The sequence below is a fragment of the Pseudophryne corroboree genome, chromosome 4, assembly GCF_028390025.1.
Source record: "Pseudophryne corroboree isolate aPseCor3 chromosome 4, aPseCor3.hap2, whole genome shotgun sequence".
Taxonomy (NCBI): Eukaryota; Metazoa; Chordata; class Amphibia; order Anura; family Myobatrachidae; genus Pseudophryne; species Pseudophryne corroboree.
In genome coordinates this window covers 285,044,785-285,060,549 of record NC_086447.1, presented here as the reverse complement: position 1 = coordinate 285,060,549, position 15,765 = coordinate 285,044,785, and the positions used below count along the sequence as shown (strand labels likewise).

General features: G+C 43.2%; 1 protein-coding gene across 1 annotated transcript in view; it reads left to right on the top strand.

Annotated features, from left to right (window-relative positions):
- The window catches only part of LOC134909378 (maltase-glucoamylase-like), a 395,541-nt gene that overhangs the window by 228,558 nt on the left and 151,218 nt on the right, over positions 1-15,765 (top strand). The window contains exons 49-50 of the mRNA XM_063916182.1: positions 994-1,148; positions 3,726-3,894. Of these exons, the coding sequence (XP_063772252.1) occupies positions 994-1,148; positions 3,726-3,894 (324 nt within the window). The remainder of the gene's footprint in view (positions 1-993; positions 1,149-3,725; positions 3,895-15,765) is intronic.

Sequence of the window (15,765 nt, the reverse complement as noted above, 5' to 3'; positions counted from 1 at the left end):
GCCAGGATGTGACATCATCAAGCCCCGCCCACATCGTGAAAATGCAGCAATTTGCGTGTCCAGGGAAAGTGGTCGGGGCTAAAATCATGCAATTTGCATCATTTTAACCCCTTCACCACCCCATGGACCCGCGAATACGGGAGAGTATCTCTCCATCGTGCCTGCATCACTAGGGTGTGAGCAGGATGTGGGAGACCTGCCTACTCTTCTGGGGGTGCTGGTGGCTACCCCCAAAAATGGGGGCCTCCTGCAGCTTGCGGGAGAGTAGGCAAGTATAGTTTATACTTACTGTACCTAAATATGTATGTCTATCATGCTCTTATTAGCCCAGTGCAAAAGATTTCCATGTAAGGGGGAGGTGATTACTTAGCAGAGTGACTAACATCCTGACAGGCTTGATTTGCAAAAGGGCTATGTGTGTATAGATACAGTGTCATAGAGAGCTTGAATGGACCTCAGTATTTGTCAGGGGGTGTGGCCTGATCATGGGAGATGTGGTCATGCCCCTTAGAATTAAAAAAAAGTATTTATAGCATTGAAAATCAGAGGTTTGTGAAATGCAGAGGGTACCATGTGCCTCTCAACCAGGGGCATATCCAGGGATGATCAGTATGGTTGAATCCCCACCTCCTGCACAGACAGGGACTCAGAAGCAGCAGCCTCTCTTTCCCCATGCAGCTCGGAAAACAGTAGTGTGAGCTGAGCTGGGGAGAGCAGCTGCTTCTGCTGACAGGCAAGTGAGCAGCCAGGGGAGGGGGCAGCAGATCAGGGCCCTGTTAAGAACCTCTAACAAGCCTGGGGAATTAGTACCCGATCCCCACCCTCTTCTTGGTAACCCTGTATACATTGCACAATATATACTGTATGAACTTTGACAACCAATATAAGAAAAAGTCAACCAACAGAAAAGTAAAGTGTATACATTAAACATTCATTGTTTCAATTAGTACACATAATGTACATGTGTCTAATAAATAATATTTTCATACATAGATATATGATCCTAACAATAAACGGTATGAAGTTCCAGTACCTATAAATACCCCAAACAGTCCATCAAGTACAGAACAAGAGCGACTGTACGATGTTCAGGTTGTTAATAATCCTTTTGGAATTCAAATTAGAAGGAGAAGCACTGGGACAGTCATGTAAGTAATCTTTGTTGGTTTGCACTGCAGTAATAATATATAGAGAGTTACAATGTATTCATAATGCAAAGTGCTTGGTGTTATGATAACACGTAAGTCTCTTGAAGTACCATATACAGTTTTTTTGTTCTCATTAACTTGTGGAATTATTATGGTAGGAATGAATTCTCTCTGCACATATAAAGGGGATGGGATTTTTTAATGCCTAACGGAAATATTGAATGACAGATGTCACATCACAGTAGCTTCAAAATATGTAGCAAACATATTATGTAACAATGTTAGTGTATTCAATATGAATAATATGTACAGTTCAGAGTTTGGAAACAGTACGTCATACTGTTAAACATCAATGGACAGAGACAGAAACGAGGTTCTTCTAGACATAGGCACATCAGGCACATGCTTAATATATAATATGAAGATAATTGGCATAGCATTTTTTATGCATTTTTCTCACCTCCAGTATCAGGAATGTGATCATATAATTATATACTGTACAGTAAAAGTTAGCAAAGATGGCCATATTTTTATATACCAGTACACTGGTAGTGTTCACATTATTAAATACCAACCACATTTGCATAGATACCAGTTCAACTGAGCTGTCTATATTATTACTATACATTCAAAACCAACAGACATCCCCACACTGTATATTATATACCAGTTTACAATACAAAAGAGTTGATATGCTGATGTGTCTATCTTTACCATGTGCAGTGAGAGCCAATGGGTCTTTATAAGAGGTGGAAAAAGAGATGGGAGTAAGAGGGTGAACAAGGAGGAGAGATGGGAAGTAGCAGGTGAGAGAGGGCATAGAGAGAGAATGGAGAGCTAAGGGAGGAAGAGGGGAATACAGGCGAGAGAGCAGGGAAGGTAGGTGAAGAAAAAAAACCTACAATGACCAGAACAATATGGTCTAAAATGCTAGTACTTATATATGCCACACAGTCCAGTAGATTTTCCATATTTGTATAATGCCAACCAAATATGTTTTGTCCCATTTGTTCTGGATTAATGTAATGAATACTAATAATACTATTAAACAGTATGGTCTAATAGTAATATGTAATTATCATTTATTCTATTTAAGCATATGGGCACTCCTGCTGAAATTATCATATTTTATATTTTGGGTAATGGTGATGGCTAGTGCCATTTAGTCCAGCAGCCATGTCTGTATTAATAGTATCTCTTCCAATAACACAGAGCTTCCTGCATTTTTATTTACTGTACCAGCACATTCCCTAGATTTCAATAAGCCCTCTTCAGTGATAGAGCCTTAGCATATTAGTTTCATCATCTTTCAGCAGTCTAGTAAATGAACAGGTATTGCATGATGAGCTCTCTACTAGCATCTGGCTTTATTTATATAGACTGACCAATCTCTCTGCTTTTGCTGTCAGACACAACATATATTAAAGTGGATCCTCTCTCCTTGCTATTAGAGTGATTCATCCTCTTTGCTATGTCATTCTTCATGGGACTATAATGCTCACCAATAACATGCGTGTCAAGAATTTGCTCATTGTCAGTTATTGGCATCTACTGACATGAGCATGTATTAGTGATTAGTCAGATAGTTACAGGGTTAAGCTTAGTACTGTACATGTTTCATCTAAGTGTTTGCTATATATATGATAATTCAATAACTAAATATTTTCTGTACTGTGAATAATCACTTCTATCATTTGCTGTACTTCTTTTGTGTTTGCAGAAATAATTATCACAGTGATTGAGCTATTGACCATGGGCCTAATTCAGATCTGATCACAGCAGCAAATTTGTTAGCTAATGGGCAAAACCAGGGTGGTCATTCTGAGTTGTTCGCTCGCTAGCAGTTTTTAGCAGCCGTGCAAATCCTATGCCGCCTCCCACTGGGAGTGTATGTTAGCTTAGCAGAAGTGTGAACGAAAGGATCGCAGAGCGGTGGCAACTTTATTTGTGCAGTTTTAGAGTAGCTCAATACCTACTCAGCATTTGCGATGACTTCACACTGTTCAGTTCCTGTTTTGACATCACAAACATGCCCTCTGTTCGCCCACTCCCTGAAAACGGTCAGTTGACACCCAGAAATCCCCACTTCATGTCAATCACTCTGTGGCCAGCAGTGCGACTCAAAAGCTTCACTAGACCCTGTGTGAAACTACATTGGTCGTTGTAATAGTATGTCGCGCATGCGCAGAAGTGCCGAATGCGCAAAAGTGAACGAATGCAGCTAGCAATCAACTCGAAATGACCACCCATGTGCACTGTAGTGGAGGCAGATATAACATGTGCAGAGAGAGTTAGATTTGGGTGAGGTGTGTTCAAACTTAAATCTAAATTGCAGTGTAATAATAAAGCAGCCAGTATTTACCATACACAGAAACAACATAACCCACCCAAATCTAACTCTCTCTGCACATGTTATATCTGCTCCACCTGCAGTGCACATGGTAATTTCCCATTATGTAACAAATTTGCTGCTGAAATCAAGTCTGAATTAGGCCCCATTTACAAGAAAAACATATATTTTTTTTAATCTTTAAACAACAAAAACCATAACTGTATTGGATTTCATTTCTTTTCCAGCTGGAATTCTCAAGTTCCTGGACTCACCTTCTCAGACATGTTCATTCAGATTTCAACTTTACTGCCCTCAACGTATATATATGGACTTGGAGAGACTGAACACCCAACTTTCCGTCTTGACCTCAATTGGCACACATGGGGATATTTTGCCAAAGACCAGCCCCCTGGTGTAAGTTGTATGATGCAAACAGCATATCCAAAGATGAAAATGAAAGAGGAAATTATTTTATTTTTTTATGCATATCTGTTCTCCAGTGCTGGTTTCTCCTAGGGATATTTGGAGAATACAATTTTAGAAATGTCAGGAATAATTTATGTTCCAGGATAGCCTAGATGGTATCCGGTCTTTTGGTCGAACTCACTTAGGTCGACAGTCATTAGGTCGACCACTATTGGTCAACATGCATTAGCTCATCATGATCAATAGTTCAATATGGTCATTGGCTCCACATGGCATATTTCAACACATGAAAAGGTCAACACGAGTTTTTCACGAACTTTTCATTTTTTAACTTTACAATTCACATGGACTACAATTGGGAATAGTATGCGGTGCACTAAATGAGGTTCCCGTTCACTTTACAAAGAAAATAACACAAAAAACCTCCAAAAACTCATATCAACCTTTATCCATGTCAACCTTTTCTGTTTTGGCCTAAAGACCATGTTGACCTTTTCCAGGTGACGACCTAGTCACTGTTGACCTATAGTGGTTGACCTAATGACTGTTGACCTACTTAGGATCGATTCAATGATCCACACCCGCCTAGACCAGGCCTTAATTTCACTGTTTCTCCTTCTTACCAGCCTAGGGCTTTCCCTTTCAGTTCAGAGTTCCATGACATGAATCCCCTATTTGTTATATGTATATTACAATAGGTGTAACTACAATGGTGCAATAAGTGCCAATGCTAGGGGGATTAAAGGCTTAGGGGGTCCAGACCCCAGATCATATAGTTGTCTATCAGGTTTCCAGAAATAACTCCTAAGCAATTGAATCCAGCCTGATACCCAGTCCAAAAGCAGGGATTCATCAGTCCTCATATGACTCCTCATGCTCTTGCAGCTAATTTGGACCTCTCTGCAGTAATGGGGGCCTGTGAAGATCCTTGTTCCCTAGTCTTTTATTATAACAGGGATGTGACAGCTGCAATGGATACTATCTCCCCTGTGCATATATGATCCTGCAAACCACACCGTCAAGCACCTTGGTTTGACAATAGTATTTGTGATCTTAAGAAAAGGGATCATAGACTTGAAAGACAACGGAGGAGGACAAACCTGGTAGAGGATACATTAAATCTAATTAAAAACATTGGAAAATATCAATCAACAATCACCAGCAAGAAAATAGAGTTCCTTTCAAATGAGATCATAGCGGCAAAAAATAGGCCAGCTCAGATTTTACAGTGGAGATGCTATGTAAGCCAGCATGCCTACAGCCTGATGAAACCCTCTCCCAGTCAAGATGCAATGAGTTTGCAAAATTCATTGCAGGTAAAGTATCCACCATACGGGCTGGAATCCCCACAGTGACATCAAAGGAGTACCAATTCCCCAAGCATGCCAATGTAAGCCACCTGTCTTCATGGAACAGCATTGACCAAGTGGAAGTACAAAACATTACTGAAATTACCTGAATGTTATGCCCCTCCACCTGTGATCTGGACCCTGCCTCAACCAAGCTTCTATTAGGGTGTATGGAAATAATTGACCCTGTATTTGCAAAAATAGTTCAATGCTCTTTGCAGGCAGGCATTTTTCCTGAACCACTAAAGGAAGCAATAGTCAGACAATTTTCCTAAAAAATCTAATTTAGACCCTGACTACATGACCAACTACAGGCCAGCATCTAAACACATTGCTTAAATTGCACAAATGTTTCTTTCCACTGCCTGTGATCTGAAATCAGCCTTAACCAAGCTTCAAATGCGGTGTATGAATGTAATTGGTATACTGGTCTGTATTTGCAAAAATAGTTCAATGCTCTTTGCAGACAGGCATTTTTCCTGAACCACTAAAGGAAGCAATTGTTAGACCTAATTTTAAAAAACTAATTTATATCCCGACTGCATGACCAACTACAGACCAGTATCAAACCTTCATTTTCTAGGAAAGGTCATTGAGAAAGTGATTGTTACTCAACTAGAAACCCGCCTGTCAACCCATGACATTTATGTTCCATTCCAGTCATGATTCAGGAGAAGACATAGCACCAAAACAGCCCTGGTATATGTGCTTAGTCATCTACTATTGGCAAAAAGACAGAGGTGGCTGTTCAATCTTAATCCTTCTAGATCTCTCTACAGCATTTGACACCATGGACTATGGGATTCTAATTAAGCCTCTGAAGAATTTCTGTGGTCTGAAAGGCACAGTCCATATGATGTCACACAGGGTTCTATACTATCTCCCATGCTTTTTGCAGTAAACATGCCACCACTGGGTGAAATAATCAGACGTCATGGCCTGGTCTACTGCTGCTATGCAGATGATACACAACTGTACATGTCTTTTGCTCCAGGTATTGATAACCCAATAACAACCCTAAATGGCTGCCTAAACCAGCTCCAGGAGTGGATGAGTGCCAGTTGGCTTAGACTGAACCCTTCTGAAACAAGTGATAGGTCACAGGACAAGACTGCCGCATAGCCAACTGACAGGACATACACTTGGGGATTTAGAACTGCAAAACACTGAAGACGTGTGGAATCTTTTGTTTTATTCTGGATAGTGGCCTGACACTTAAACATCAGATGTCAGCCACAATCAAATCCTCATTCTTTCATCTGAGGAACAAAGCTAGAATTAATCACTTAATTCCCTCAGAAGACCTGCCTAAAGTCATACATCCAGGGGTTAAAGTGAGCCGGAACGGGGCGGAACTGCGTTCCGTCAGTTCCACCAGGAGACGGAACGCAGTTCCGCCTCCCCCGGCTCACCTAACCCGATGTCCCGGGCGGCACTGCAGGGAGATGCCGGGCGCCCGCTGAGATCGCGTTACCAGCGGGCGCCCGTCTCCCTCTCCGCAGCGGCAGCCGGAGGCAGGAGCTCAGTACTGAGCTCCTGCTTCCGGCTCTGTCAGTGCGCGCTATTGGAGAGATGTCATGACGTCTCTCCCATAGTGCCGAGGAGCGGGCGGCGAGAGAGAACTGCGGCGGGAGCGGGGCTTGGTAAGTATGGTGCTCCCTCCCCCTCCCTCCTATATGTGTACCACTAGCAGCGTTTCTACTGGGGGCTAGTAACTGGGGGGCTTTTACTACTGGGGGGCTTTACTACTGGGGCAAACTACAGAGGGGCAAACTACTGGGGGGCTTTACTACTGGGGGCAAACTACTGGGGGGCTTTACTACTGGGGCAAACTACTGGGGGGCTTTAGTACTGGGGCAAATTACAGAGGGGCAAACTACTGGGGGGCTTTACTACTGGGGCAAACTACAGAGGGGCAAACTACTGGGGGGCTTTAGTACTGGGGGCAAACTACTGGGGGGCTTTACTGCTGGGGCAAACTACAAGGGGCAAACTACTGGGGGCATTACTACAAGGGGGCAAGCTACAAAGGGGCAAACTACTGGCAGCATTACTACTGGGGGCTAAACTACAAGGGGGCATAATTACGGGAGCTAAACTACTGGGGGTATAACTACAAGGGGGCAAACTACTGGGGACATTACTAACTTTGGCAAACTACATGGGGGCTAAACTACAGGGGCTAAACAACTGGGGGCACAACTGCAGGGGGCATTACCACTGGGGGATAAACTACATGGGGCAAACTACATGAGGGCAAAACTACTGGGGGCATTACCACTCAGAGGCTAAACTAAAGGGGGGGGGGTAGTAAATTGCTGGGGTCATAACTGCAGGGGCATTACCAGTATGGGCATGACTACTGGGGCTAAACTACAGGGGCTAGACAACTAGGGGCAATACTACACAGGGGCATTACCATTAAGGGCATTACTGATGGGGTGCACAGCTAATGAGGGCATTGTAAAGGGGGCACTTCATAAGGGTCACTACTGTTGGGGGCATTGCATAAGGGGCACTACTACTGTGGGCATTGTATAAGGGGTGCTACTGCTGGGGGCATTACTGTATGGGCCGACAAAGAAGCTGCGTTCCCGGTCCGCCCTCCGTCGCTCCGCCCCTACCATCGCCGCCGCACTGGAAGCCAAGGTTCCAGACTCCCAGCTGCAGCGGATCTGGGACCAGGCCGGCTTTATTATCCCTGCTGCTGCATCGAGCTCCTGTGACCGCGGTGCTACTAGTTCAAATCTGTCGCTGATTGGCTGCCGGTCCGCAGCAGTTTTGAAATATTAGCGCTGTGGTCACAGGAGCTCGATGCGGCGGCAGGGATAATAAAGCCAGTCTGGTTCCAGATCCACTGCAGCCGCCCTCAGCCTCTTCTGCCGCCCCGCCCTCAGACCTCTGCGCACCCACAGCCTCCTCCTCAACACTATCTCCGAGGCCCACAGCCTCCTCCACGTCACGCCTACCACAGCCTACTCATCCACAGCACCGCAGACCACCGCCGCTGCTAAACAGGTAATCTAACCTGCTGCCTTTCTCTCTCCCTAGTCCCTACTGTATTCCCTTGCTGTCACTTTCCATGTCCCTGCTGTCACTTTCCATGTCCCTGCTGTCACTCTCCCCTGTCACTCTGTCACTCTATAATGTGAATTTCGGCTCATACTGTGTGCTATAATGTGAATTTCGGCTCATACCGTGTGCTATAATGTGAATTTCGGCTCATACTGTGTGGTGTAATGTGAATTTCGGCTCATACCGTGTGCTATAATGTGAATTTCGGCTCATACTGTGTGGTGTAATGTGAATTTCGGCTCATACTGTGTGGTGTAATGTGAATTTGGCTCATACTGTGTGGTGTAATGTGAATTTGGCTCATACTGTGTGGTGTAATATGAATGTGGCTCATACTGTGTGGTATAAATGTGAATTTCGGCTCATACTGTGAGGTATAATGTGAAAGGGGTCCTACTATTGTAGTGCATAATGTGTATAAGGGGTATATGGTGTGGTAAACTACACTGAAGGGCACGCCCCCTTTTGCGTGGCCACGTCCCCTTGTCAGGAGTGCGCGCGCCTTCGGCGCGCACATAATTGCACCCTTCACTTTTCCATACCCCGACTTCAAAATTTCCACGCACTACCTTTATTACATGGGCACCGTAGGGAGGGGGGTGAGTTCCACCACCTCTCTAGGACCACTTTAAGCACTGCATACATCCATTTGTATCATCATGCATAGACTACTACAATGCCCTCTACCTTGGTCTCCCAGCAAAAGAATTGCACTGCTTGCAGATGGTACTAAATTAAGCTGCCAGACTATTAACCAACCAGCCACGTTCTGGCTACATAACACCAATTCTTTAATCTATTTTCACTGGCTTCATGTAAATTGTCGAGTTTTCAAACTTGGCTTACTCACTTTCAAAGACCTACATGACCAGGGCCCAAGATACTTGAAGCAGCTTCTGATTCCTTACTGTCCCACTCAATTACGATGATCTGTACATGATGGATTATTAACAGTACCTAGAATCTCCCTTGAATTCATCTGGGAGTCGAGCTTTCAACTTTGTGGCTCTGACTCTATGGATCCATCTTCCCCACACACTGTGAGAAGCCTTCACTCTAGAATCCTTCAAAAATAGACTAAAGACTACCCTATTTAATCAAGCATTTCAATAATATCTACTGTTAAGATTGTATTGTATTTTGAAATGTAAAGACAATTGCAAAGCACTTTGCGTTATATCAGGAGAAAAGTGCTATATTATTATTATTATTATTATTATTATTATTACTACTATTATTATTATATTGGTTTGTGGTCTCTGTCCTTCAGTAAAGCTTAACACTGATCCATCTCCTGCACTCCAATTTCACTCACACAGGCACAGTTGAGCAAATCAGTAAACCTGGAAGGGCAGCTTTCTTGACAACAAGTTTCTCTGGTTCCTGGGGGTGGAATTCTTAGATTTCAAATGGGCAAAAAAACCTAGAGACTCCCATCTTTCTGGCGGTACCAGGGTATGGGGGATCTGATTTCAAGAGCCGGAGCAAATTCTCAGACAAATATAAAAAACTGCATCTCATAAATATGGAGATGGAGCAGTGACAGCTGTTGGGAGGCTGATATTGCTGGTTCTGGGCATGGTAGAGACAAGCTGCCAGTGTCCACCAAAAGGGGAGAGTCACAGCTTTTAGGTGATTTCCTCATATTATTTTTAATTCATACAGAACCAGAGACATCTGGCCTTGAAGAAAAAATAACAGGATTGGACAAGGAATGCTGCTTTGAAGTTTAATATCTCTGGTTCACCAGGGCTGATTTAAATCATTTTTTGGTAGTCTTGGAAAGAGGGGACCCTCAGCTATCAGTCCCTGGGCCCTTGGGCAATTGCCCATTAAACCCAATAGAAAAGATGGCCCTGTACCTACTCAAAGTGAAATAACCTGCATTAGGAAGATAGGAGCTGGCTGGGCCTCTTCACCCTTCTCCCCTGTCTCTACACTTACTGTTAACTGAAATTTTCTCAAAGCACTGCAGACATGTCATGGAAGATTTAAGAGATGCCAATAGGAATGTAGCACTTGAAGAGTTGTCATAGCAAATAAGATGAAAAATGAAATCAACAGATTAACTAGGGCACTTCTATGGGGCATAACACTAGCTAGGACACTACTATGGCATACACATTTAGTGCTAGGGCACTACTATAAGGCATAATATTAACTTGGGCACTATTATGGGGCATAACATTAACTAGGACACTGCTATTAATGCTCTAGCTATCCACCTGTATATTGCTATAGTAGAATTAGAAACACAAAGAGGGAGTGCAGAGGCATTTATTAAAATAACATGCATTTATTAGAATAGAGAGACATGGCACTGGCATGCTTCTCCAGGGCCATCTTAACAGCAGTGTAGGCCCCTGGGCACAGCAATGAACTGAGCCCCCTACCCATTCTCCAGTGGTAGGGGTGGGGAGTGCTATCAGCGGCAGCTTTGATGTCTCGTGGGCGGTACGGGATGTTCTATCTTCCGCTCAGCATGTAGGACCTGGAGCAGTAATTTCTGATAATTACTCCTTTACTGCACAGATGGTGACAAACTGTTGAAGGGAACATTGGGCTGAATGAAGAAGCCCATGGTGGTAGGGTGTGTTTTATACGTAGGGGAGTGGTGGATAGTGGAGTGGGCTTAATATTTATCATTTTCCGGTGGGAGGGCAGCTTGCTTGACTGCAGATATCTCCAGTTCCTGAAAATATATTTCTTAGCTTTGAAGGGGATAAAAAACCTAGAGAGTCCCACCTTTCAGAAGGTTCTGGGGACTTGGGGATCAGAGTTCAGGAGCCAACGAAAAACCTAAAACTGCATATTAGGCGTGTGGAGCTGGAGCAGGGACCCGCTGCTTGAAGGCTGATTTCTCTGGTTCTGGGCATAGTAGAGACAAGCTGCTAGTGTCTACCAAAAGGGGAGAGTCCCAGATTTTGGATTATACCCTCAGAAAAAATCTAAGTTAGACAGAACCCGAGATATCTGGCTGGGAAGAACAATTAAAAGGCTTGGATGGGGATCACTGCTTTCAAGTCGGATATCTCCAGTTCCCCAGGGCCGATTTTCAAAAATCTGGTGCCCCTGGAAAGAGGGGACCCTTAGCTATCATCCTAGGACCCTTATACTCCTGGTGCCCTTTGTCAAGAGCCTATTGAGCCCATATAAAAAGACGGCCCTGTGCTTCTCCACTCTCTTCACTGCTTTATGAATAAACTCCTATAGATGAGAAGCAGATTTTGATCTCTATTTCACACTGTATAGTGACTTTAAAAAAATACCCCCAAAAAATCTAAAATAAAATAAACAGTATCACCAGCAGACAAGTGAAAATTGCTAGAATTTTAGATGTAACAAAAGCAGCCACATTCTGCACAGGCTGGATACAATGTTGCATTATTAACAAAATCACTTCTCCTTGGACACATGCATAACCATCTGTGCATAACCTTCTATCCAGCCTCTTGTTTTAGTTTATGAACTGTTTTTATTGTTAAAAAACTATATATATATATATATATATATATATATACAGTATATCAATTTGTGGCCCCTGCACTCTGGTTACCATGAGGATTTGCTCTGTGCCCTTCTAATGGGTTTCTGCCCACCATAGTATATAATCCATCAAACAGGCAGCACTCAGAGACTGGTCAACTAGTGTAAAAACCTTGCACGGTGCGCTTAATTAAAGGTGACATATCCCCTTCCTCAGACAACAAATAGTGCAAAACAGTGACAATATATAATGAAACCAATAAAAACTGAACTTACCGCCCCACCAATGACTCTCAGCATTGTGGTCCGTGATCCCGGTGTTCGGGTTTGGGTACTGGGGAGTGCAGCGCAGGTGAGTCTCTCGTCAGGGTAAGAGTGGCTTATTGAGGGAATACAGGGCTTTAGGATGAGGTTTGGGGACTTGAGAATGCAACATTGAGTCATTGAGGAGAGACAGACTGTGGGGTGTGGGGAAGGAAGGAGAGAGGGATACACAGACTGTGGTTTGTGTGGGGGAGGAAGGATATACTGTATATACATATTTATATTGTGTTTTTTATATCTATGGGTGGGCACATTTTTGAATGTCAATGGCGGGGGGGGCACACATTTTTAAATCTCGCACTGGAGCCAAATTGTCTAGAAACAGCCCTGCATACAGACGATAGTCTAGCACTCAACTAAATAGTGTAGCTTACCCCTGTGCCTTCTAAGAATATAAGTCCAAAGAGAGATAGCGCCACTCAGGGAGTTTAGTAGCAAGTTTAATATATTCATAACATCATAAGTAACCTCGCTCGCAGATGTAGCCATGCTGTATGGCATGCAGGGGTACAACTATTTGCAGCCAGCGATCACTCCATTCATTGCCAGCTACAAATAGTCACAGCCTGTCACACCATGCAGCATGCCGCATTGCAGTAAGATGAGCATGGCTAAATCTGTATACACCAACAGGAACTATAATGACATTGTATTCAAATACATATACTTTAATATGGAGTTGCTCCCTCCCCCTTTTTGCAGCTATAACAGCTTTTACACTTCTTGGAAGGTGTTCCACAAGATTTTAGAGTGTTTCTGTTGGAAATTGTGCCCATTCGTTCTGTAGAATATTTATGAGGTCAAGCCAAGCACTGATGTTGGATGAGTAGGCCTGGCTTGTAATCTCCATTCCAGTCCATTCCAAAGGTGCTCAATGGGGTTGAGGTCAGGGCTTTGTTCTTGCACACTGAACTTATGAAACCATGTCCATGATTTGTGCATTGGGGCACAGTCATGTGGGAATAGAAGGGGGCCTTCCCTAAACTGTTGCCACAAAGTTGGAAACATAGCATTGTCCAAAATGTCTTGGTATGCTGAAACATTAAGATTGCAATTCACTGGAGACAAGGAGCCTAGCCCAATCCCCGTCAGGCAGGTAACGTTCTCCCAACATTCACCAAACCAAGACTCATCCATCTGACTGTCATCACTCCACAGACTACATTTCCACTGCTCTACAGTCCAATGTTGATGTGCTTTACACCACTCCATCCGACGCTTGGCATTGGACTTAGTGATTTGAGGCTTGCATGCTGCTGCTCGGCCATGGAAACCCATTGCATTAAGCTCCCACTGCACAGTTTTTGTGCTTACATTAATGGCAGTGGATGTTCTGTAGTCTTCAGTTATGGAATCAGCAGAGCATTGGCAACTTTTATGCACCATGCACCATAGCAGTAATTGACCCTGCTCTGTGATATTCTGTTTTGTGGCTGAGTTGCTGTTGTTCCTAAACATTTACACTATCTGATAATACCATTTACAGTTGACCATGGAATGTCCAGCAGGGATGAAATTTCCCAAATTGTGTTATTGCAAAGGTGGCATCCTATCACAGTACCACGCTTGAAGTTACTGAGCTCTTCAGAACGACCCATTTTATATCACAAATGTTTGCAAATAGAGACTACATGGCTAGGTGCTTGATTTTATACAACTGTGGCAATGGGTCTGATTGAATCATCTAAATTCAGTAATTAACAGGTGTAGCCAAATACTTTTTTCCATATAGTGTGTATATATCCCACTCAACATTATTTTTCCATTTTTAAAATTCATATGATTTTTGTCAGCCTGCATAAATAGTTGTGTTAACTTTATGAGAAAAGTTTGGAGAAAAGTAAAGTTTATCTTCTTCATAAATAGCACAACTGATCACTCCATACCGTGGGCTGTTGGGAAGATGACTGAAGCAGTGGATAGATACAGCTCTTAAGAGAAGAGACAAATATGTGAAATCGTTAACTTCACTGCAGTTTTCTCTTCTAAAAAACAGCCAGAAGAGAAAAAAAAATCTTCTTTTCTTCAGCTGAAATACATTATGTTTGCTAAATAGGGTTTAAAGATCGACAATGTCTAGGTTGACAATCAATAGATCACCTCCACATGGTAAACATCCCAGTTGACAGCATTGAAGATGTCATTGGAAGACATTACAGTATTTCTGATTTTTCTGTGATTGCAGAATATGCCATGTGCTGAAATTTCATGTCATTTACCTGTATAACATTGTTAGACATGTAGGCTGGGAAGTAATGAAGTCCTAGTTTGGTGTAGTCATGGGCAAAGTGATTCACAGAACTGAGTTGAGACATGACTCAGTTTAGTGGAGTGTCTTGAGTCAGTGTCTTGGCACATGAGTCATGACTCATTTGTATTGGAATGTATTGCAGAGACTGCACATGATTCAGTGAGTTGACAGAAACTCAGTGCTGGCAGACCAGAGCTGGTGATTCATGGAGGGAGACAGGGAGTGACTCAGTCCTCTGGGAGTTGTATCAGCTAGTTATTCAGCTGCAGTGATTGTGCAGTGCATCTGGGGGAGGCAGCTGCTTATGAACTAAATGTTAATATATTAACATAGATTCAGTGTTATGTTGATATATTATTAATAACCAATTATTGCATACTAGTTACTGAATATGCACATTACTTCTGCATACCCTCCAACTGTACCTTTTTAGCAGGTACATTACCTTTTTTATGGTCTGTACCGATTTTTGGCTCTTTAAACTTCTATTGACAGTATAGGAAAATGGCGTGGCTACGCCCCCTTTACCCATGACCGCACCCCCTGTCCTAATTTGTACCAATTTTTTTATGTGTAAAATGTTGGAGGGTATGCTTCTGGCTGAGGAGAGAAAGCTTAACAGCCATGAATCACATATCATTCAGTCACAATCACATTGAGCAGGAACAGTGAGCACTGAGCTGAGAGCCCTTTACCACAGGGGCTCCACCTCCTGCAGGCTTATGCTGCATGAATCAGATCCATCCACTGAGTCACTGAGTCTACACAGTGTACAACTGTCTCAACTCACAAGTAGACTCAGGAATCAGGATGAATGACTCAGGCACAGCAGCAGTGCAGCACTCACTGACTGGTGAGTCATGACTGCTCTCTCCCCCCTCCTACTGGGTGTCTCCTGTTATTGCCGCTGGTCAATCACAACAACACACTGAGTTCCTCCCTCTGGCTGAGAAAGGCTACTGCTGCAGCTGTCTCAACTCACTAAACAGTGAGTGACTCAAATCATTTATACTTCCTGATTATTCAAGTCACTGTGTTGACAGAGAGTCAGTAGCCATCTCTAGTTCAGTGGTCGTGCGGGATGCTGGACAAATTCAAATGCTTTTTAAAGGGGCAAACATGTACAAAGCGAAACCATTTCTTGTACATGATAGCCCCTTTAAAAAGTCTGAGGTCGAACGGCATCCCACTTTGATGCCAAACTCGGACTTCATTACATCCTATCTGCAGCCTTCATTGAAAGCCAGTATGAAATTCTTTCATAAACCCATATCACATCACAGTCAGAGTAAGCACAAAACAGTGTCCGTCACCACATGACTGAGTAATAGAAGGATATTTCCTTTCTACACCTAGTATTTCTAATTTTCCTTA